At 42.5% G+C, this 23390-nt stretch overlaps 1 protein-coding gene across 1 annotated transcript in view; it reads left to right on the forward strand.

The window, feature by feature from the left end:
- The window catches only part of RRP12 (ribosomal RNA processing 12 homolog), a 1805151-nt gene that overhangs the window by 425533 nt on the left and 1356228 nt on the right, over positions 1 to 23390 (forward strand). Inside the window, exon 14 of the mRNA XM_044056239.1 lies at positions 9214 to 9314. Within this exon, the coding sequence (XP_043912174.1) occupies positions 9214 to 9314 (101 nt within the window). The remainder of the gene's footprint in view (positions 1 to 9213; positions 9315 to 23390) is intronic.

The raw sequence follows: 23390 nt of genomic DNA on the forward strand, positions 1-23390 counted from the left end.
AGGGCTTTAAGTTGTCCAACACACAAGTTTCAATAACAGGTTGAATAAGAATACATCATTGGTCAAAGGTGAATATGATAGAAAAGATTCAAGATAGAGAACTGAAGTAATATTGCTTAGATTGCAGAACAGTAATATAATAATTTGCATGTTACAAAATTTCAAGTGCCATGTATGTCCAGTATTTTAATGCTGTATATGTCCTTTGTATAAATTGGATAAGTGTCTTTAATGCAGTCTTGAAGCTTTTGTCCTTTGGCCCCTACTGAAAAGGGGCTTGGTCTCCAGTAGGAATTTCTTGGAAACAAAGTTAAATGAATAAATTTGACTCTACCTCATTTTCATGCTCATCCTAATTTGCCCCCTTTTCTACATGGGGGTCTAGGTACTGGCAGCTGTTGCCACCTGTCTTCAGTACCACTCTCCTACCTCGTTCAACATTCATGCCTGACCGTTGCAGGTTTCCTCCCACAGTCCATCCTTTCTGCTGGATGCCCTCGTTTTCTCTTGACTTTTTCCTGCCTGTCTCAAATTTTCAACAGATTGTCTTCTGCTTTCCTGCACATGTACCCGAACAACTGTAATTTTATCCTCTTTGACCTTCCCTGCAGTTGGAGCTACTTGGGCTCCATGTCTGTTTAAATTACTTCATTGTCCACACTGCGCATCCTGAAACCCGTCATGGGCACTTCATCTCCATCACCTCTAGTTTTCTCAACTGTTCTGCCTTCACTGCCCAGGTTTCTGTAAGGTACAGTAGTACTGGTTGCACCACTGGTTTTGTAGACCTTGCTTTTTATCTTCTTTGACATTCTTTTGTTATACACTACCCCTGACACTTTGTGCCAATTTGCTGCAGCCTATCTGATTCTAGCTTTGACCTTTTGTTTTAGACTTCCTTTGTTCTTAACCACCCCTCCCAAGTACTTGAAGCTGCTAACTTGTACCACTGTTTTTCCCCCATCTGTCTCAATTCTTAGCTTTTTCTAATTCCCCCATTTGCTGCCATTAAAATGGTCTTACCTGTACTCAGTTTCATCCAATGTGCCTTCAGTTTTGCATTTCATTCCCCTATCCTTTGCAGAAGTTCTACATTTGCCTGTAATACCAGACCTTCTGCTTGCAGCACCTTTGTTGATCTGTCCCCTGTGACCTGTTTAATATAGTCCATCACCAGTATGAACAGCAGTGGGCTCAGAACTGAACTCTAACACTCATTCCCACTGGTAACCCCTCTGTGAGTCTGAACACTGTTAATACTCGCACCATTGGGTTCTTGGATATAGACTACTCTGATTCTACCACTGTTTCTGGAACTTTGAGCTATTGTAGGACTGCCCAAATCATCTGTCTTGGGACCTTGTTACTTGCGTTCTAATCTAGGAATGCCACATTCCACTGTTTCCTCATATCTAGCTATAAACAGATGTGTAGCATCCTGATTTGAATCCACTCTGCTCATCTGCCATTGTACTTTCTACTACTCTTGCATACTTGTTTGTCATCCTCTCCAGAACTTTCTTGCAGTGACGAAGAGTTTTGATACCTTATTGTTCACAGTTGTGAATGTCCTCTGTTCTTGTAAACTGCCACTTGTATGCTTATTCTCCAGTCATCTGGGATATGTCTTTCTGTCCATACGACTACCCTCAGGAACCTTTTCTCCCCTAGCTCACCCAACATCTTGATCATATCTGCAGTCATTTTTCTGAGCCTGCTGCTTTCCCTGAATTAATTCCCTTAGTGCTTTTCTTCCAGGGTGGGCTGCACTTCCTCTGTCATTGTAAGCTGAATCCAGGCAGTACAGATTCATTGGAGTTTTCTTCATTCAGAAGATGTGGGGAAGTATTACTTCCATTTGCCTTTGATGTTTTGGTGAGCAGATTGTTACTGGCATCTGTTATGAAGGATGTTTGACTACATCTTTCTGGCTTTGTCTTGCATCTAATAGTTATTTATGCCATCTAGGAAATCACTTTCCAGATGCCGGTTTAGTGCTTGTGATGCCTTGTCCTTCACTGTTGCAACTACATAGGTTCATAGGTAGATACTAGGCTGTCTGCCCTAGGGCATTTACAAGCCTAGCCAGAGTGTGTTTGGCTTTCGTCACCCTTTTAGATTAGATGACTGTGCCCCAGTATAGTAGGTCACAGAAGATAGCCCATTTAAGGTTATTTTAAAGTGCCCCTGTCTAGCAGTGACACAGAGGAGATCCCAGGGGTAAATCTATGGTCTCCCATCCAATCGTCAAGATTCTTCTTGAAGAGGGTCATTGAGGGGCTCTGCCTAACATGGATTGGGATTTTGTTCCAGAGTGAGGGGAGCCTCTGGGATATGAATCTGTCTCTCCAGCATGTCCTATTTATTTCTGTGCTGAGGTTTAAGTCACTGGAGCGTGTAGCTCTAAGGGATTTGGATTTCCTGAGGTGGAGCATGTCCATTAATTCTGGGTTGGACATGGCTTTATACCTCAGGCACAGATCGCCTCTGAGTAGGCAGTAAGCAACTGAGTAGAGCTGGAGTTTCTTTAGTCTAACTGCATAGGGCATCTGCTTGAGTCCCTTAATCCTCTTGGTGAGGTACTTTTGGGGTCTTTCTAGTTGTTGCAGGTGTCGGGTAAGGTACATCCCAAATGGGGCATTGTATTCAGTTATGGGCCTGATGAGTAGAGGGGCACAATGACCTCGCTTGATGTAGATGTGAACCCTTTCATGATAAGGTTGGCTATATAGAAGGTCCTTCTAACCACTTTGGCAATGTGATTGTCAAAGGAAAGATTACAATCTACTTGGGTCCCCAGATCCCTAATTACTTGTTCCGTACTTAATGGATTACCACCTATGTGGTAATTTGTGGGCACTTTATTTTTCCCAAAGGGGATGACTATGCACTTTTTGGCATTTAGCTTCAGGCCATGGCTCTGGCACCAGTTATCCATCTCTGTGAGACCATTTTGGAGGATGCTTGTGTCAGTCGGCGAGTCGATTATGGCACCCAGTTTGCAGTCGTCTGCGAACTTGGTCAGCCAAAGTCCTCCTGTGTTAGCCTGTACCTCAGAGAAATATATACCGAACAAGAGAGGTCCCAGGACTGAGCCTTGTGGGACGCCACTTGTAGCTGGTTTAGAGTCTGACATGGCACCTGCAATTCTGACCATGTGGGTTCTATCCCTAAGCCAGTTTGCAACCCATCTTGTGACATAGGGGTTGATATTTAAGCTGATGAGCTTGTTTATGATGCCCGAGTGGGGTATTGTGTCGAGGGCTTTTGCGAGGTCAAGGTAGGCTGTGTGGGCTACCTTCCCTTCATCTATGGCCTTGGTGACTGTTTCAAAGAAGTCGACCAGGTTCAGGAGGCAAGATCTGCCCTTAACAAAGCCAAATTGGGTAGGATCCAGTGTTTGGAGGTTCCCAATGTCTTTGTATATGAGTTCCATGATGATACGCCCCATAGCTTTGCAGACCAGACTAGTCATGCTTATAGGGCGATAGTTACCGGGGTCAGTTGTGGCACCACCTTTATGGAGTGGGACTACTGTTGCTGTACGCCATTCTTTGGGTACATATCCTGTTGTAAGGCTGAGACTGAACAGTGATTTTAAGTGAGGGTTCAGTTCTTCTTGGAGCTTATGTAAAACGCAGCCCAGGACACCGTCCGGTCCCATAGATGCTGTGTTTTTTGCCTTGGAGAGGGCATCTCTCACCTGTGCATCTGTGATGTCAGGGGGGCTGCACTTTGTTGGGATAGTCATTTGCACGTTTGGGGGGGAAGGGGGGGAGAAGTTTGCACTGAACCTGTCTGCCAGGATGTTGGCACGGTCTGTGGGTTCAGTGTATTTTTTGTCATTTTGCACTAACTCGGAGCATATCTGGGAGTTTCCACCCAAGTTCCTGACATAACTAAAGAAGGCCTTATGATTATCTTTAGCGTCTTGTGCAATTTTTCTTTCGAAGCTAGCCTTGGATGCTTTTATGAGGGATCGTAGTTTCTTGCTAGTACTGATCAGAGTTGCCTTCCCTTTTTGGGATTTTGCTCTATCCTGTAGTAACTTCCTCCTTCTGTTGTATAGCCCATGTATGGCTGGGGTCCACCAGACAGGTCTCTTGCCTTTGGAGGAGTGTGTCTTGGTTTTGTTTGGGATAGCACAATCTATGCATTCCTGTAAGTATCCATAGAATGCATTTCTAATTGATTCGGCGGTTTGGGTCGTAATTTCCATTGGCTCGGGGGCTTTGTAGGATTCCATCTCAGTTCTGAGAAGTGTGAAGTTTGCTTTCGAGAAGTTTTTGACCATGGTTTCCTGTGCTGGGGGTGTGGACGGGATATGGACATCCATAGTGATTAATTTATGGTCAGATCTTACTAAAGAAGGGGTATACCTCAGGTATAGAACATAAGTACCCATGTTGGTGATAATCGGGTCCAATATGTTTTCCCCTCTTGTGGGAGTGGTGACCAGTTGTTCCTTACCATTTGAGTTTATAAATTCTAGGAACTGTTGGGCGAGGGTGTTGGGGCTTGAGTAGTGCTCCCAGTCTATATTTGGGTAGTTGAAGTCCCCCAATATAATGGTGTTTGGAGAGATCTTCATATTCTCCAGTGTCTTCAGGAAAGCCGAGTGGGGTTCCTGAGTTTGGGAGAGTGGTCTGTAGCAGGCTACAAACTGGAAGGCAGTTTTGCCCACTGTTAGTTGCACATGGATGGTCTCAGATGCTTCTTGCAGTGCCACTAACCTGGAGGTATGGGTATCTTTGATGAATATGGATACTCCCCCTCTTCTTGTGGTTCGGTCCGAGTTTTGCAGCCAAAAAGCATAGTATGAGGTATAACCTGGTAGTGCTGGGGTGCTCTCGGGAGCCTTGAACCAGGTTTCTGTTACTGCACAGATATCGATATTCTCCATACTGAGGAGAGCCTCGAGTGTGTGCATCTTGAGGTTTAGACTTCTGGCATTGAGCAGCATTACCCTTAGTTTCTTTTTCTTTGTGTTGTCTAAGGAGGTGGGTTTGTCTTTTGATCCTTCCTTAAAAAAGGCACAATGGGGGTGGCAAGAGCCTTTGCCAGTATTCGAAAACCCATGGGTGACGGGTGCAAGCCGTCCCTAGCGAAGCAATGTGGCTTGTCGAGCATGTCATCCCAGGCTGACAGATACTGGATCCCCTTTGAGTGATACCAATACTTTAGCCAATTGTTGAAATTGATCATTTTGTCTTTATACTGTGGTATCATTCTTGGTGAGGGTAAGATGCTACTCAAGGTCAGGGTCATACCAGCCTGGGCTACATGATCAGAGAGCTTCTCTCTGTCTCTTTTCATGTAATCCAGGGAGGAACGTCTCAGGTCATTCACACCAGCATGGACAATGACGGAGTCATATTTGTACTTGCTTTGGAGTGACCTGAGTGCTTGTGTTATGTGGCGGATCCTGGCACCCGACAGGCAGCTTACAGTGACCTTCTCCTTGTTCAGCCTGGTGAGAGGGACGTCAGTGTGTCTGACAATAGAGTCACATATTACAAGTGTATTAGGTGTGTTGTTTAGCACACTGACTTTGTGGACTATGTGATACATGGGTATTGTTGTGGGGTAGCGGTTGCTTGGATGTCTTCTTTGGAGGTCTCTGTTGCTTGGGCAGATTTTTAATTAGAGCCTCCAAGTATGTTTTTGTGTGTTTGGTTTGCTGTTTCGATAGATCTGTGTGAGACTGGATTTGTGGTGTGTGTGATTACCTTCTCCTCCAGACTGACTGCGCCAGTACTATGTTGAGAGAGTTTAGCCTCCAGTTTAGCTATATAGTTGCATCTCTCGCATATATTTGAGCTCGTTTGGAAGAGGAGAGGGTGGTCTATGTACATAAGGCAGTTGTAACATTGCCTCAAGATTCCCATATTCACCAGTTGGACTGGAGAGTAAACCCGAAACTGACTTTTGGACATGCCAGAATAGTATGAGGAACTACTTATGACTTTATCAGAAAGGACCAATAGGGGGCCAGGTACTTAAAGGGAGTATAAGAGGGTGTAGTGCTTATTTTATTAGTGCTTACTTATAAGATACTTATATGAGCTACTGCTGGGCTTTAGAAAGAAAATGCTTACGTTGAGATTTGGAACAGTTCTAAGAGAAAAAGTGAAGAGCAGACTTTGTGGAGCCGGGAATAGTTTAAACCCGATTTAGCGGCGCTGCCCGATGGCCAAATTCGCGCTAAAGCGGGTTTTAAGACAGACAGATCAAGGAGTTTGGAATTGACCCAACGTGGCCAATAAAACTACAGTTTCTAGGCAGTAACCACTCCCACAGGGGCAGGCAGGCTGTTCAGTGTCTACCACTGCCACTGATGAACACAGAGACTTCCTTTTAGCCCAAGCAAGCAATAGCCTCCAAGAAACTTACAAACAGTTCAGAACAGCAAATCTGTAACTGAACTTTTTTTAAAATACAGAGAGAGGGAAAAAAGCAAGATTTTTTTTTGTTTTTGTTTAAAGATAAACAAGTAGCAACTAGTTAGAACAGTGCAATAAATGACCCCACACTTGAGTGCTAGGCCAGAGACAGATAAAATGCAAGTTTTAAGAAAAAAACGATTTTAAAATAAGTGCAACACAAGAAATGCAGTAAACAGGCTCTCGATGTGTTCTACGTACAGTTACTAACACAGATATAAGCTTTAGCAAACTAGAAAATGCCAAAAAGTAGGCGGCAATGCAGAAAAACTTAAATAATCTGAAGAAAATATTTAAAATCTCAAAAGTGGCTCCCTTCTTCTCAGCGTTTTCTCCTCTTGGTGGGTGCTTCAGCAACAGCCAACAAGTCTGAAAAGACGCCAAAACCACGAGGCAACCTGGTTTTGAGAGAGAGATCAAGGAGTTTGGAACTGTCCCAAAACAGCCAATAAAACTGCAGTTTCTAGGCAGTAACCAGGTGCTTTGTTAGCCAGCCTGTATTCTTTTTTAGCCTGGTCTGTCTTTTTTGGTCTTCCCACTTTCCTGCACTCATTTCATTTGATGTGCTGGACTTGGGCATTCCACCATCAGCTTTCCTTATGTACTTTATTTCTATGCACAGCTTGGCCCCATATCTGTTCTGTAGTCCTCACATGTGCAGTTTGAGGCAGTGATATTCAGCTCCACCCAATTCTTCCTCTTCTTGAGATGCCATAGTTATGAGTATTTCCTTGAACTTTTGTGCTTTCTATCCAGTCACTGCAGGTCTTCAGTCCAGTCTCTGATCTTGGTGCCTTCTCTGACTACTGCTTGCAGCCAACTTTGGCAAAATGTGGTTTATGGTGTGGGCTGACTATTTCATTGGAGATGACTTTGCAGTCATTGATTCTGCTCAGTGCCCATTCCTTACAAGGAAAAAGTCTACCTGATTTGCATGTTGGCTACTTCTGTATGTGATCTCATGATAGTCTGTCTTGCTGAGTTATGTGTTGCCACCATCAAGCTATTTGCCATACGAGTCTAGAGTGGCCTCTACTCCTCTTCCCATGTTGGCCCAGGTGGTTATGTTATCCTGTTCTGTCTGTCCCAATATGAAAATTTGGGTCCCTCATTATCAACACCAACTCATGCTGTGCTGCTTTATCTAGTAAGCCCTGCAGCTGCTATCTAAATGCACAGTTTTGCTTACTATTGCAACCCTGCTGTGGTCTCAGATTGAGTACTACCCTATCCTTGCACTGGAATCAGATTGCCACAAGTCTGTCACTCATTTTGATGATCTCTCACCATCTTCTGAAGCGTCTCCTTCACTACGATTCACACACCATTTATCTCCTATCTTCCTCCTGTGTAGTAGACACTAGATTCCAAGTGATGCGACTTTGCTGCATTGCCCTTCGATCTTGTGCTCTGGATACAGAGGATGAGCAGCCTCCTTGCCATCATGCCATCCATGTCCAGGGTCTGTCCGGTCAGTGATTTTTTGTGTAGCAATTCTTAGTTCATGTTTGGAGGTTTAATTTTTGTCCAGCTTTCACTCAACGTAGCTGTTCCAGTTAACCCAAGTTGGCAACTGGGCATCAACCAGCCAGTAGATTAATTTACCCAGGGCTGCTTGCCTTTATAGTGGGCACACACTGGCCATTAGCGGCACATAGACTCCTCCCACCCTTAGCGTGGGTCCCTTTTGTCAGGTGGAGTTGGCCAGGTCCGTAACCTTATCACTGGTAAATATCCGTGCCCCGTTTTTTTGTTTGTTTTGTTTGCAGCATTAGTCAATGTGATTAAATCATGAAGAACCATATTTTTACACCACTGAATGGATAATCATGACACTGGGCAGTCTGTGATCTCCTACCTAGAGGGTACTGTGCACCACAGTGCATAGTAGTGCATACCCTTCCTTCAAATAAGGACCCCACAGGAAGCTTGTGTATTGTAAAAAGTGATGGACCAGGTTTTGATCTATGTAAAACACCACTGTCCAAAGATTAAGTAGTAGAGAGGTTTACCCCATAAAGGTACACTTTTTGTATGTCCTGTCAAGTAGGATGTATGCCCAATGGAAGACAGTACCAGTAATGACACAATAATGTTCCAAACAATTTAGTTTATATACTGGCAATCTGTATAACTATCATCCAGTCACAACACTTCCATTTGCAGACAGGGTCCATGAGAAGCTGGATTATGCTTAACTGTTAGAGAGAATTTCATCCATGATCTATTCGTTCTGTTTTTTTGGACAAGGCACAATAGTGAGAAGGCCGTTTAACACCTGGTCAGTCTGAGGGGATCAGTGTCACTTTTCATTTCAAGTTCTGTTTGATTCTAAAAGCAGAGAAAAGATTAAGCAGGACCAGAAGTGAAACTTTTCTGCATTATATTATTCTCCTTCCTTTCCACAGTGATTTGTAGAATGCCTTTCGGTACATTGAATAGCCTAGCAGTAGGCGTGAGAGTGAGTGTGAGTGTGAAGCATTGGAATTGTTCCTTTTTCTGATGGTTACATTGTGTAATAGTTACGCAAGTGTTGGGCAGAGATGAATTTGACTTGTATTCCTTGGAGTCGTATCTAGATTGGTCCTCCTTTGGTGTGCTGATGTCCTCCTTTTATGTCGGCTGCTTTGCAGTAAATTTAAGAGGTTGATGGCTGAGACAGTTAAGATAACAAGACTGAGGCACTGTTAACCTGGAAATGGGTTTCAGAATGCCAACTTGTGTAGAGTTTGAGAGGATGTCTTTTTAACAAATTTCCTTTTTTTAATAGACACTTATTCAGGATTGCGTGGCCCCACATGTGACTGAAATTGGACCACTCAACTTGTCTGTTGCATCTGGACCTGCCTCCAGTATTTGTAAGTTGTTCAGGTAGGTTGAAGGGGAGAAACTGGATCCGTCTCCTTTTTTTTTTTGTTTTGTTTTCAATTTTATGCTTGTGAGCTTACTGAAATGTAGTCCTCAAATACTTCATAACACACCTGAGGTACATTGTGAAGTTTTCAATCTTGTAAGAAGTGGGCAGGTAATATTCAAAGATTTTGATGATGATATGGAGTATAAATTCCACCGAAAGTTTGCGACATTTGTCAGGGTTGAATACTACACTGTTGAAGCCAGTAATAACATTTAGGTGCTTAACTGGGGAAAAAAAGTACCGCATGTACACTGCATGGAAAATTTTACTTCTCAAGATTAGATGACGTTTGTCCCCCAAAGAATATAGTGTAACAAACACTGAAAAGGGGAGTGAGCTGGTCAAGGCCAAGCTTCACGGCTTCAAACCACTGTTACAAAATGTTTTTTTGTCCGCTAGCTATTTGGTTAGCAAATAACAGTTAGGCACTGGTTCACTTTTAGCAGGCACCCTGAATATCACTTCAGTCACCTTTACAGTATCTGCAGTGACACTGAGTTGGTTATGCAACACAAATGTATATTCATGTTGCACAGAAAGCAAACTTCATTTGGACCCCATGCATTGAATATCCTTAGTGTGTGAATTTAATTCTCTTTCTTGGTAATTTTAGTTGCTCTATGTACAAATTAGATGATGATGCACATTAATCATTAATCCACGACTGTGCATGGTTCTGTCAGGATTTGCCCATGGTTGGTGTGATCTGATCACGTTGGTGAAACTCCAGAATCTGTTACTGTTTGCCTCTTTATTTATTTTTAAAACATTAAAAAAAACATCGAGGGGCATCTCAAAAATATAAGGAACATCTGGTAGTTTTCTTTTTAGTTTTGCAAAACGTACGTGATTTTTCTTATTTTGCTCTGTTCCTCATTGTATACCTATAGGAAGTCTAGTTGCTCAGTGGTACTTCAGCAGACGTAGTTTATTCTGTAGGTGTATGATCGGTTTTTAGTGGTCATGCTGGTTGAGCTGTCCAATCAGTTTGCTTGTTTTTATAATAGTAATGATCTTTTTTTTTTTTTGCATAATTCTACTTTTTAACTAGTAATTGAAAAACTTTCCTTCTGTATTGCCTGTCTTTCCTTTCATTGTGTCATAGTGAGTCTTGTGTAAAGAACAATCCCCTCTGTTTTTTTTTTTTGTTTGCAGAACTGTCTTCTGCTAGTCAAGCTAACACCATTTTGAATAAAGTAGTTTTGTAACATGCATCTGTTCCATGAAAATTAGGTTAAAATAGGCAGGGGTTAGTGGGTAATCTTTATTTCCATCTGTGATACAAAGGTCAAGAATAGAAAGCATTGTTACTTGATCTGAAAATTACCATACAATTAGTTACTACCTCCTAGATAAACCTACCTTCATAGATTTATGTTGAGAGAACAAGCTAAAAAATCAAGATTGTCCAGAAGTTTGAATGCTGTTAGTGCTATTTTTATTTTTGTTTCACATGTTCATAGGTAGGTACTAGGCTATCAGCCCAAGGGCCTACGTAAGCCTAGCCAGCAAGGTTCCATAGCTTACGCCACCCAAGAAAGTTATTTTCCTGTGCCAGTGTCCAGCAGAGAGACAGAAGTGATCCCTGGGGTGTATTTCCTATTTCCCATCCACTCATCAAGATTTTTCTTGGAGTGCTAATGAAGAACTTTGCTTGACATAGATGGGTAGCTTGTTCCAGAGTATAGGAAGTCTCTGGGACAGGAATCTATCCCTCCAGCGTGTCTTGTTTATTGTGGTGACAAGGTTTAGGTCCCTAGAGCGTGTAGCTCGAAGGGATTGGGATTTCTTTAGGTGTAGCATGTCCAACAGCTCTGGGTTTGACATAGCTTTATATGTTAGGCAGAGATCACCTCTGAGTAGGCGATATGCTATGGAGTAAAGCTGGAAGTTTTTGAGGCAGTCAGTGTAGGGCATTTGTTTGAGGCCAGTAATCCTCTGTGAGGTACTTCTGTGGCCTTTCCAGCTGCTGCAGATGTCTTGTGAGGTACATTCCAAAAGGGGCGTTGTACTCTATAATGGGTCTAATGAGTGAGGAGTAGAGGGGAACAATGACCTCATTTTTCCTGGATGAGAACCCTTTTATGATGAGGTGTGCCACGTAGAAGGACTTGTGGCGACGTGACTATCAAAGGAGAGACTACTGTCCAGCTGGGTCCCAAAGTCTGTTATCACGCATTCTGTGTTAAGTAGATTGCTGTCTATGTGGTAGTTCATGGGTATAGAGTTTTTACCAAAGGGGATGACACTGCACTTTTTGGCATTGAGCTTGAGGCCATGGCTCTGACACCAGGCATCTGTCTCAGCGAGGCCCTTCTGTAGGATGTCCATATTATTTGGGGACTTGACAATGGCTCCTAGTTTGCAGTCATCTGCGAACTTAGTTAGCCAGAGGCCTTCTGTGTTAGCCTGTACTTCAGAGAAGTAGATACCAAACAGGAGAAGGTCCCAGGATGGAACCCTGTGGTACTCCACTTGTCACTGCTGTGAGGTCCGATTTGGAGTCTGCAGCTTTTACAGTGTGGTTTCTGTCAGTGAGCAAGTTGGCAACCCATCTTGTGATGTAGGGATTTATGCCTAGTTTAGTGAGTTTAGCTATAATTCCAGAATGAGAGATGGTGTCAAAAGCCTTGATGAGGACAAGATAGGCTGTGTGAACCACATTACCTTCATCCACGGCTTCGGCTTTGATGACTGCCTCAAAGAAGTCGATCAGGTTCAGGAGGCATGATCTGCCTTTCACATACCTGAACTAGGTGGGATCCAGAGTTTGGAGGTTACCAATGTCTTTGTTTATGAGTTCCATGATGATACGTTCCATGGCCTTGCAGACCAGGCTCGTCAGGCTAATAGGTCGATAGTTTCCAGGATCAGTTGTGGCTCCCCCTTTGTGGAGTGGGATAACTGTTGCTGTGCACCATTCAGTGGGCACAAAGCCTGATGCGAGGCTATTATTGAACATGGTGCTTAAGTGGGGAAGTCAGTTCGTTCTGAAGTTCATGTAAAATGCAGCCTGAGATGTTGTCCGGTCCCATGGATGCTGTGTTTTTGGTTTTAGAGAGTTCAGCTTTTACCTGCATAGTTGTGATTACAGGGACTCTGCATTCTTCCTGTATGGATATGGGCCCTTTAGGGGGTGAGAGGGGGGTAAAGTTAGCACTCGACCTATCATTGGCAATATCAGTTGGTTTTGTAATTTTCGTGCCTTTGTGCTGTAACTCAGAGCAGATCTGGGTGTTGCCATCTAGATTTTTGACAAAGCTATAGAAGGCTTTGTGGTTGTCCTTGGATTTAGTGGCGATTTTGTTTTCATAGCTAGCTTTGGAGGATCTTATAAGGGGATCTCAGCTTCTTACTGAGGCTGTCCAGGGAGCTCCTCCACTCGTGGGATTTTACTCTCTTTTGCAGCAGTTCTTCCTTCTGTTGTACAATCTGTTTATGGCAGGAGACCACCAGATTGGCTTCCTTTTTTTGGAGGATAGCGTCTTGTATTTGCTTCAACTTCATATTTTATTAAAGAGGTTATTTCCTAAGCACTAATGCATCATTAAGAATGAAGCACTGAGTATAATCAAATGCTAAGCTGTCAATGTGAAATTTTGTTTTATGTTTTTAGGGTACAGTGTGATGTAGATAAACAGGAATTAACACAGTATCAACATTATTCAAACAAGCTGCTACTTAAACATTTATAACTTGCTCCTTTTAGAACTGCAATATCACAGATTACAACAAAAATGTTGGATATGAATGTTTCAAGATGTTCCATTTCCAGGTTTAACATGAGAGGTACATTTGAACATCCCATACATCTAGGACAGTAATTAATCTGAAAGAAAATTCCTAGGTTAAATCATACTGTGTGCTGTTGGAAGTTGAGTTAAGCACAAGTTGTTCTGAAGTGAAGTCTGCACTCGTAGAACTATGAATTTGAAGCAAGATGATGTTCTTAGTGTTTCACTGTTGCAGTCATTACATTTGGGTAATCTGCTGGCAGGTTGCCCTCAATCAGCCTGAATAACAGTCTTCAGTCCTGCATCGGTTGCTGTCTCCTCTTCCATGACGTCAGGTCATCAGGGGTATAAAACATGCAGCAGACGCCATTTTATTCAGTCTTTCTTGCTGTGCGGTGCCCAAAGCAGAAGCAGTTCGCAAGTGCCAGTCGGCCGACTCCTGAAATTTTCGTATTCGAGTTTCAGAACCAGAGTCTTCAAACTAAAGTTAAGTACCCCGTTGGGGAAACGTTTTCTTGCTCCTTACCGATGTCAGTAAAAGTTAATAATTGCATTACTTGTGGGAAGCAAATACCTCATAAGGATTTTCATTTGTACTGTATTCCTTGCCTAGGCCCTGATCACGATGTGCTTTGCTGTCGGTTTTGTGCTAGATTTAACCAACGCACTAAAGCGTCAGTATATTTTTGCTTCTAAATATTTTGGCTCAAGATTTAATTATCCTGAAATGTCGTCTGTTAGCAATCTGACTTCCGGCGTTAAAAAAAAAAAATGCAAAGAAAAAGACAGACAGTCGAGGTCCAAAACAGATGAAGCTTCTCCTAAGCCAGTCGCCGGTTCGCCATACTCAGTGAGGTGCTTTCACAGCCCCTAATACCCACTACTTTTGAGTCGCAGGCCTTTACCGAGACCCATTCGGAGTCCGTTATGCCGCTAGATTCTCAGAGTATTGAACCCGCGGGGTGTCTCTCCTTTGGATGGGTCTGGAGCTGCTGCGCAGGCACCGGCTTCTGAGGGTGTTTTCAGGCCTCAACATTTTTATATTAAACCGAAGCCAGCAACAAAAACAAGGTCAAAAACAATTTCTGTGTCTAAAAAAACGACGCTTGAGCCACGTGCTCAGGCCCCTATGCCTAAAGAACAGATCAAAATGGCTGAGGATTTAATTACCTTGCTCAGGGGTCCCCCCCCCCCCTGCTAAGAGGCCTAGGCAAGGCATTGATTATGAATCTTCAGATCAGGTTTCCATTTCTTCTGATCAGGAATTTTTTATTCCACCCTATGAGGATTCTGATGCAGAGGAATCCATCCCATCTGCTTCTCCTCCTGAGGATTACTCTCTTGGAGAGACTTTGTATGCTTTAAGAGAACATTTTCACTGGGAGAGTCAAGACTTCTCCTAATCAAAAAAAAGAGGCTTAGGGATTTCCTTCGTCCTCTGCATAGGCCTTTGGCAATTCCTCCTGTATTAGACATTGTTGATGATGTGTTCTCAGAATCAAGCATGGCTCCTGATTCCCTGCCTCCGGTTCCTAGTAAGCCAGACATATTACAGGGTTCCTGACTCTCACAAATTTCTTTTCAAAAATCTGCTGCTGATCCTGAGACTATTTCTCAGGGTCCCAAGTGTGTAAAGGCCTCTACAGCCAAAAATCGTACCCCTTCTGATAGAGATTCCAGGGCACTGGATAGATGGCGTAAGAAGGTTTATATGCCTGCAACCTTGGCAATCAGGGCTTTAAACTGCCAGTTTCATATGCTTAAATATCAACAGCATGTTAGGACTTACTGAAACAGAAAATGATGTTGATTTCTGATTGTGTGGATAATAGTTACAGGAATTATTGCATTCAGCAGAACAGGTTGGAAAGCATACTTTGCAATGTGGTTTTTATTCTTTGGAGGCCTCTTGTAGGGCTGCCGTTATTGGATCTGTGATTAGAAGGCATGCCTGGCTCAAGGAGCAAAATCTGTCTGATCATGTTAAAGCTAAATTGTTGGATGTACCTTTGCAGCATAATACTCTGGTAATAAGGCAGAAGAGGTTTTAAAGAAAATGGAAGACAAAGCTAAATCTATGCAAACTGTAAAAGATTTCTTGCATGTGCAGCCACCCAGGTTCAGTAGGCACTGGCCTACTAAAAATTGGTCCTTTCCTGTGTTCAACAGAGCCACTCAGTTCAAATTCAGGCGCTCAAAAGGCTCCAGATACCAATCACAGGGTTCTTACAGATCAAAGCAATGGGTTGCCTCCAACTCCAAATCTGGAGGAAACAACAACCCCTACAGTAAGCAGTCTCAATGACTTTCCTTTACCAGCAGCAAGCACTTACCTTTTGGCAGCCCCCTTGGAGGAAAACTAGCATTTCATGCTCAAAATTGGCAGTTAATTACCCAGGACAAGTGGGTATTAAACATAGTATCCCAGGGGTACAGATTTCATTTCCATACTTTTCCAGTTCCAAACGGATGGCCGGATCTGCCGCAAAACCAGTGGGCAGAGGCCCAGAAAAAAAGTCATGTCCCTCATGGATATGGGGGCTACTCATCCTGTACCAGAAAAGGAGAAAGGGCAAGGTTTTTATTAAATAATTTTCCTGGTACCCAGAAAAGACAATTCTTGGCGTCCAATACTGGATTTATTGATTCTGAACATGTTCCTGGACATTCCAAAATTAAAAATGCTGACTTTACAACAGTTACTGCCTATGCTAGGCAGGAATGCTTGGTCAGTAACTCTAGACTTAAAAGAGGCATACCTGCATATCCCAATAAGGGAATCATGCAGAAAATACCTTTGCTTCAAAGCAGGTTTTTTGCATTACCAATTCTCTGCACTGCCCTTTGGCTTATCTACTGTGCCCAGGGTCTTTACAAAGTGCCTGGCACTAGTAATTGCATTCTGCAGACAAAGAAGCATTCAAATTTATCCTTATCTGGACGACTGTCTCATTCAAGCAGAGGACAAGGACACTCTCTTCTTCAACATCTGGCATTTGTAAAAAAGCTTCTAGCATGCCTAGGGTACACCGTAAACGAAAAGACATCACTGCTGGTACCCTCTCAAATAATTACTTTCCTGGGTGCAAGCTTGAATACAACTGCCCAGATGGCTTACCTCATGCCAGACAAAGGCAACTGACAACATACTTCAAACAAATAGCAACAAAAACCCAGTTATCTGCAAGAGAAATTCTGCAGGTTTTGGGGTTCATGGCATCCTGCATTCTACTAATTCCATATGCGAGACTGCATATGAGGAAACTTCAATGGTACCTAAAAAGTTTAGGAGTCAACATTGTCACAGCCTGGAAACAATGATTCCTCTCATTCCTTGCCTACAAACAGGAGTTTCTTTGGTGGGCAGAGACATGTCACCAAAACAAGGGACTGTCATTCACTAAACCCCCGGCTACCCAAACCCTAACTACAGACGCATCAGACTATGCTTGGGGGGCCCACCTGGCAGGGAAATGCATTCAGGGCAAATGGAGCCCAAACCAAATGCATCTGCATATCAACCAGAAAGAGATGTTAGCTGTTCAAAATGACTCTGACAGCCTTCATAGGTTGGTACTGGGCTATCTGCTCAAAGGCATATATTAGCCCAGCCACTTTGTGTGGTATTCACTGCCCCTTTAGTAGTTCCCTAGACCCTTGTACTAGCAGCTAGTACCCTTGGCCCCTATCTAGTAGTGCTGTTGGTGTGATCCCCAGTGTGAACTTTGTTACCCATCCACTCATCAAGGTTCCTCTTGAAGAGTGACAGTGAGGGGCTCTGTCTTATGTACATTGGGACCTTGTTCCATAGTAAGGGAAGTCTCTGCAAAGGGAATCTCTCCCTCCGGCATGTTCTATTCATTGTTGTGTTGAGGTTTATATCCCTAGAGCGTGTAGCTCAAGTAAATTTGGTTTCGCTAAGATGAAGCATGTTCAACAATTCTGGGTTGGACATGGCTCTGTACGTTAGACAGAGATCACCTCTGAGAAAGCGTTATGCAACAGAGAACAGTCTTAGCTTTTTCAATCGTGCTGCATAGGGCAACTGTTTGAGGCCAGTAATCCTCTTGGTTGGGTACCTCTGTGGTCTCTCCAGCTGCTGGAGATGTCTAGCCAGGTACATTCCAATTGGTGCATTGTACTCAATAATGGGTCTGATGAGGGAAGAGTAGAGGGGCACCATTACATCCTTAGATCTTGATGCAAACCCTTTCGGGATCAGAAGGGTCACATAGAAGGATTTTCTAACCACTTTGGCAACATGGTTATCAAAGGAAAGCTGACTATCTACTTGGGTCCCTAGATCCCTTATTTCTTCTTCAGATTTCAGGGGATTACCTCCTATGTTGTAGTTTGCAGGTACTCTGTTTTTTCCAAAAGGAATTATTACTAATTTTTTTGCATTTAGCTTGAGACCATGGCTTTGACACCATGCATCAGTCTCATTTAGGCCCTTCTGGAGGATCTCCATGTCGGCCGGAGACTCTATTATAGCACCCAGTTTGCAGTCGTCCGCAAACTTAGTCAACCACAGCCCTTCTGTGCTTTTGCCTGTACTTCTGAGAAGTATATACCAAACAGGAGGGGCCTCAGGACAGAGCCCTGTGGCACACCACTCGTTACTAGTCTGGATTCGGACATAGATCCCGCTACTCTTACTTTATGGGATCTGTCTGAGAGCCAGTTTGCGATCCATCTTGTGACGTAAGGGTTTATGCCCAGGCTGGTGAGCTTATCAATAATACCTGAATGAGGAATGGTGTCAAATGCTTTAGCAAGGTCAAGGTAAGCCATGTGTACCTCCTTTTCCTTATCTATAGCCTGAGTAACTGTCTCAAAGAAATCCACCAGGTTCAGGAGGCATGATCTGCCCTTGACGGCTTTAACTGTGTGGGGTCCAGCGACTGGAGGTTCCCAGTCTCTCCATTTATGAGTTCCATAATGATTCACTCCATAGCCTTACAGATCAGACTGGTCAGGCTTATTGGTCGGTAGTTCCCAGGGTTAGTCGTGGCCCCACCCTTGTGTAGCGGGACCACCGTTGCCATGCGCCATTCTATGGGCACATATCCTGTGGAGAGGCTGAGACTGAACAGGGTATTAAGATGCGGGGTTAATTCCTTTTGGAGCTCGCATATGACACAGCCTGGGACACCATCTGGTCCCATGGAGGCAGTGTTTTTAGCTTTAGATAGAGCCTTGTTAACCAACGTATCAGTAATAATTGGACTTGCACAATCCCCTGGAATGGTAATAGGCCCTGTAGGTGGTGAGGGGGGGGAAGAAATTTGCACTGAACCTGTCCGCCAAGATGTTGGCAATGTCAGAAGGGTCAGTGTATTTTGTTCCATTTTGTAGTAGCTCAGAACAGACCTGAGTGTTGCCATTTAGGGTTTTGATGTAGCCATAGAAGGCCTTATGGTTATCCTTGGCATCCTTGGCAACTTTCTTTTCAAAATTAACTTTAGTTGACTTGATGAGGGCCCTCAATTTCTTACTAATGCTGATCAGGGATGATTTTTCTACTTGAAATTTGGCCTTTTTTTGTACAAGTCTCCTCCTTTTATTGTAAAGTACAAGTAAAGTTCAAGGACTTACTTCATCCAGGACAACTGCTGATAAAGACGGACAACACCACAGTTACGTAAACAAGCAGGGGGGGGGTACACATTCCTACCCCCTTTGCAGACTAGCCATGGCTTTGTGGGACACAGCCCTGACTTACTAAATACATCTTCAAGCTCAATTCCTGCCAGGAAAGCAAAGTACTCTGGCAGACGACCTAAGCAGAAATCTTATGGAACCACACGAATGGAGACTGGATCCACAAATCTTCAGCATGTTAACACAGAAATGGAGGAGCCCAGACATGGATCTATTTGCCTCTTCCCAAAATTATCAGTTGGACAAATTCTGCACAAGAACCCATCACAAAAAAGCATGGAAAGTGGATGCTCTATCCTTCAGCTGGAAAAACCTATCAGTCTATGCCTTTCCCCCTCTGCTTTCCAAGGTCTTACTAAAAGTCAGACAGGAAAAACCAAAAATTATCCTAATTGCTCTGGACTGGCCTCGCCAGCACTGGTACCTGCTTCTAAGGAATATGCCTCACCTTCCTCCATGGTACTTGCTTCAAATACCTCATCTACTGTCTTAGCAGAACTATCAAATTCTGCACACTCTGCTCCAAACTCTGAATCTTGCAGCATGGCTAATCAACTAATTATTCAAACATCACCTCTTAGTAAATCTGTGATGGATGTCATTTTGGAAGCCAGAAGGCGTAGTACTAGAAAATCTTATGCTGATAAATGGAAGAGATTCTGTGCTTGGAACCAAGCACAAGGAATAGATACAGCAAAGCCCAATATTCCTCAGATTTTACAATATTTGACTGAGATGCTTGACTAGGGCCTATCTTTTTCTTCAATAAAAGTCCATGCCTCCACCATCTCGGCTCATTACAACACATAGCCTCCCCTCTTTTCTCATCCACTGCTTAAATAGTATCTTAGAGGGGCCAAAAATTTAAGGCCTCCCAGAAGAGCACCAACTCCTGCATGGGACCTCAAGTTTTATGCTGGAAAAACTCACCCTGCCTCCTTTTGTACCAGCAGCTACTGCGGATATAAAATTTCTATCTTGGAAAACAGTTTTTCTTTTGGCAGTCACTTCAGCAAGAAGGGTTTCAGAACTACAGACTCTCATGGGAGTGGAGCCTTTTATTATATTTTACCCGGACAGGGTGTCCCTCAGGACCAGTCCTTCTTTTATGCCTAAGGTGGTATCCACTGTGGCTCTTAACCAGACCATTCACCTGCCAACATTTTACCCAAATCTACAGAACAAGAGGGAGCGGGTTATGCACTCATTGGATGTACACAGACAACTAAGATTCTGCTTAAATAGAACCAAATCTCTAAGAAAGTCTGAACAACTACTGGTAACATTTGCTACAGGATCAGAGGCAAAGGCTATATCAAAGCAGACTATTTCTAAATGGATAAGCCACTGCATTCGTTTCTGCTATTTACACCATGATAAACCTGTGTCCAAGGGGATCAGATCACATTCCACCAGGGCTGCCTCTACTTCAGCAACCTTTCTCAGAGGGGTCCCAACCAAAGACATTGTAGAAGCTGCCACTTTGGAGCTCTGTTCATACCTTCACAAAGCATCATCCTTTACCTCTCTTCTCCAAATCCAGAAGAGGCTTTGCCACTGCCGCTCCTAATGCTGTTTAGTTCCATCCTCCCATCCATAGCTTTGGGATTCTACCCAAATGTAATGACTGCAACAGTGAAACACTAAGAACATAGTACAGTTGTGTACAGTTACGATAAATGTAGATATTCGAGTGTATTCACTGTTGCAGTCTGGGTTACCCACCCGCCATCCCCCTTTCTATTCCTTTTCTTTCCTTTACTGTACTCAAAAGCCTTTGTGGTTTATTTGCTTTTTAGTTGAAGGTAAAGTTTATTTCTAAAAGTGTATTTATATATTTACTATTTATTTATATATATATTTTTGCTCCCCAAGGGGGCACCTGACATCTGGGGCAAGAAAAACTGAATAAAATGGCATCGGCTGCATGTTTTATACCCCTGACGACTTGACATCATGGAAGAGGAGACGGCAACCGACGCAGGACCCAAGACTTTGTTATTCAAGCTGACTGAGGTCAACCTGCCAGCAGATTACCCAAATGTAATGACTGCAGCAGTGAATACACTCACATCTACATTTATGGTGAGTGTACACAATTGTACTTTCTTTCATGGCAAATCAAAAGACGTAAATGCTGCTTAGAATCAAAGATGACCAAATACTCTAAAAGATGATGTAATGGTTGTTTACTAAGGAGTACAAAATTAATAAAATCTGCAAAAATCTGAATTAAATTATTAAAGATCAGTTATGGAAACAAATTGATTTGCAACTCTCTGAACACATTAATTCATTTAATCGTAGAGCATCACCAGTTGAATCCATATTATTAAATGTCAACATAAATGACATCTGTACAATAACAAATGCGTATAATTGTTTCTCTGTTTCTAGTAACAATCTTGGTGCCTTTACTACTGTAAATGAGTTGGTTCTTATGTTAGGCTCCTGCCCTTTAATTTTGACTTATGATTAGAAATGTCTTTGCTAAAATAAAAGTATCCTCACCCATGGAACCTGACTAAATTACTGGTCTTTCTGTACTGGGAGCAAAAGATAGAAAACTGTTAACTAATGATATTGTCTGTGATTCTTGGAGATTATCTTGGGTGTCTCCTGTTAAGAAACTCAAGGAAATATTTAATTAGCAGCTTTTGACCAATAAGTCTAACATCTTTAATTGAACACGTTTATTGGAACTAATAGATTCTTTTTGGGATCAACAGTTCAGAGTAATGGCGAGAGTGGAAGAGAGGTGAAGAGCGTACAGGCAGGATTTAGTGGGTGGAGGAGAGTGCCAGGAGTGATTTGTGACAGACTAATACCAGTAAGAGTGAAAGGGAAGGTCTACAAGAGGGTAGTGAGACCAGATATGTTATATGGGTTGGAGACAGTGGCACTGACAAAAAGGCAGGAGTCAGAGCTGTATGTGGCAGAGGTAAAGGTGTTAAGATTTTCACTGGGTGTGACAAGGGTAGACAGGATTAGGAATAAGTATATTAGAGGGTCAGCCCAGGTTGGACGGTTTGGAGACAAAGCCAGAGAGGTGATATTGCATTGGTTTGGACATGTACTGAGAAGGGATGCAGAGTATATTGGGAAAAAGATGCCAAGGATGAAGCTGCCAGGTAAGAGAAAAAGAAGGCCTAAGATAAGGTTTATGGATGTGATGAGAGAGAACTTGCAGGTGGTTGGTGTGAGAGTAAGATGCAGAGGACAGGAAGAAATGGAAACAGATATCCGCTGTGGCGACCCCTAATGGGAACAGCCGAAAGAAAAGAAGAATATATTCTTTTGGTGCTGGTCTGTGTTGACAGTGACCAACATCGTTTTATAAAAGATAAATCTACCATGAGTAACCTGGTGAGAATTTATGATCGATCGAGCAATAGTTTGTCCCCTGGAGTGATTTTTGCATGGGTCTTGCCAAAGCCTTTAATGCCTAAACAAATTTAACATCAGTCATTGCATTGCTTAATGGATTATGAAATGGGAGGTAGGCAACAGTGTGTAAAGATATGTAATTTATTCTCAAGCTATTTACCTGTTGCATCTGGTGCACACCAAGGGTTTGTGCAAGGTCCGTTGCTTTTGTTTTTTCTAGTATCCCAAGGCATTCCAAATTCTGGGTAAACAAATATGCAGGTGATTGCAAAATTGGTTTCATATTACAAAATGAATTAGACGCTGATGAACTTGAGATATATATTTACATCTGCTTGGAAAATGAGCCTTGGACACTATTTAATTTCATTTTGGACAAATGTAGGATTATGTATTTTTCAAAGAAGATCTTTTGGTTTCCTATATATCTGAATATCACAACTAGTAGAGGTTGCAGATTGTAAAGATCTGGACATTTTGCATAACTTCAAAATTTGCTTTTACGTTAAGTACAAAGGCAATTAGTTACATGGGTTGTTAATAAGAAACCGTATATCTAGGGATGAAAGTTGTTCATTTGTGGTGTACAGAAAATATTAGACCAATTATTGAATACAGCAACATATTTTGTATATATCATCTGACCATACTAGAAATACTAGAGAATATTTAGAGAATCTGCTAAAAGAATATTACCTATATCCACTTTAGATTATGGAGCAAGATGTAAACACTTAAAGTTGTTTTTAGCTGTAGGTACGTACATGGCAAGTTAATATTGTCATATAAAATATTTGAATATCCTGTACAAATTATGTATAACACTGAAGTTTATAGTTCTAAGGCACAAATTCATAGTAATATGAATTTCAAACCGTTAGGTTGGACAAGGATTAGGGGGTAACTTTATTACAGTTCATGTCACTAAGCTGTGTAACCGCATTCTGACTTGGATTAGGTAGTCTAGTAATTTAGATACATTTAAAATAAATTTTGGCACTTGGGCAGGGGGACAATGTTTTTGTTCTGTTTTTTGAGGAGTCTGGGTTCCTTGATGGCCATAAGGCCTGAACAGTGTATTACGAACTTATGAGTCTCACTGATGGAAAACAAATAAAATACAGAATTGCCAAACTGTAGCAGTCTTTGATAATCATGACATAGGAAAGTTTGCTCTTCTCTTCTCTTCTTTGTGATTTATAACAAAGCCAAAATTCCATGAGTAGTCATTTGGTACATCATCAG

Source organism: Protopterus annectens, chromosome 14.part0 (assembly GCF_019279795.1).
Source record: "Protopterus annectens isolate FY-2018-M chromosome 14.part0, PAN1.0, whole genome shotgun sequence".
NCBI classification, from domain to species: Eukaryota; Metazoa; Chordata; order Ceratodontiformes; family Protopteridae; genus Protopterus; species Protopterus annectens.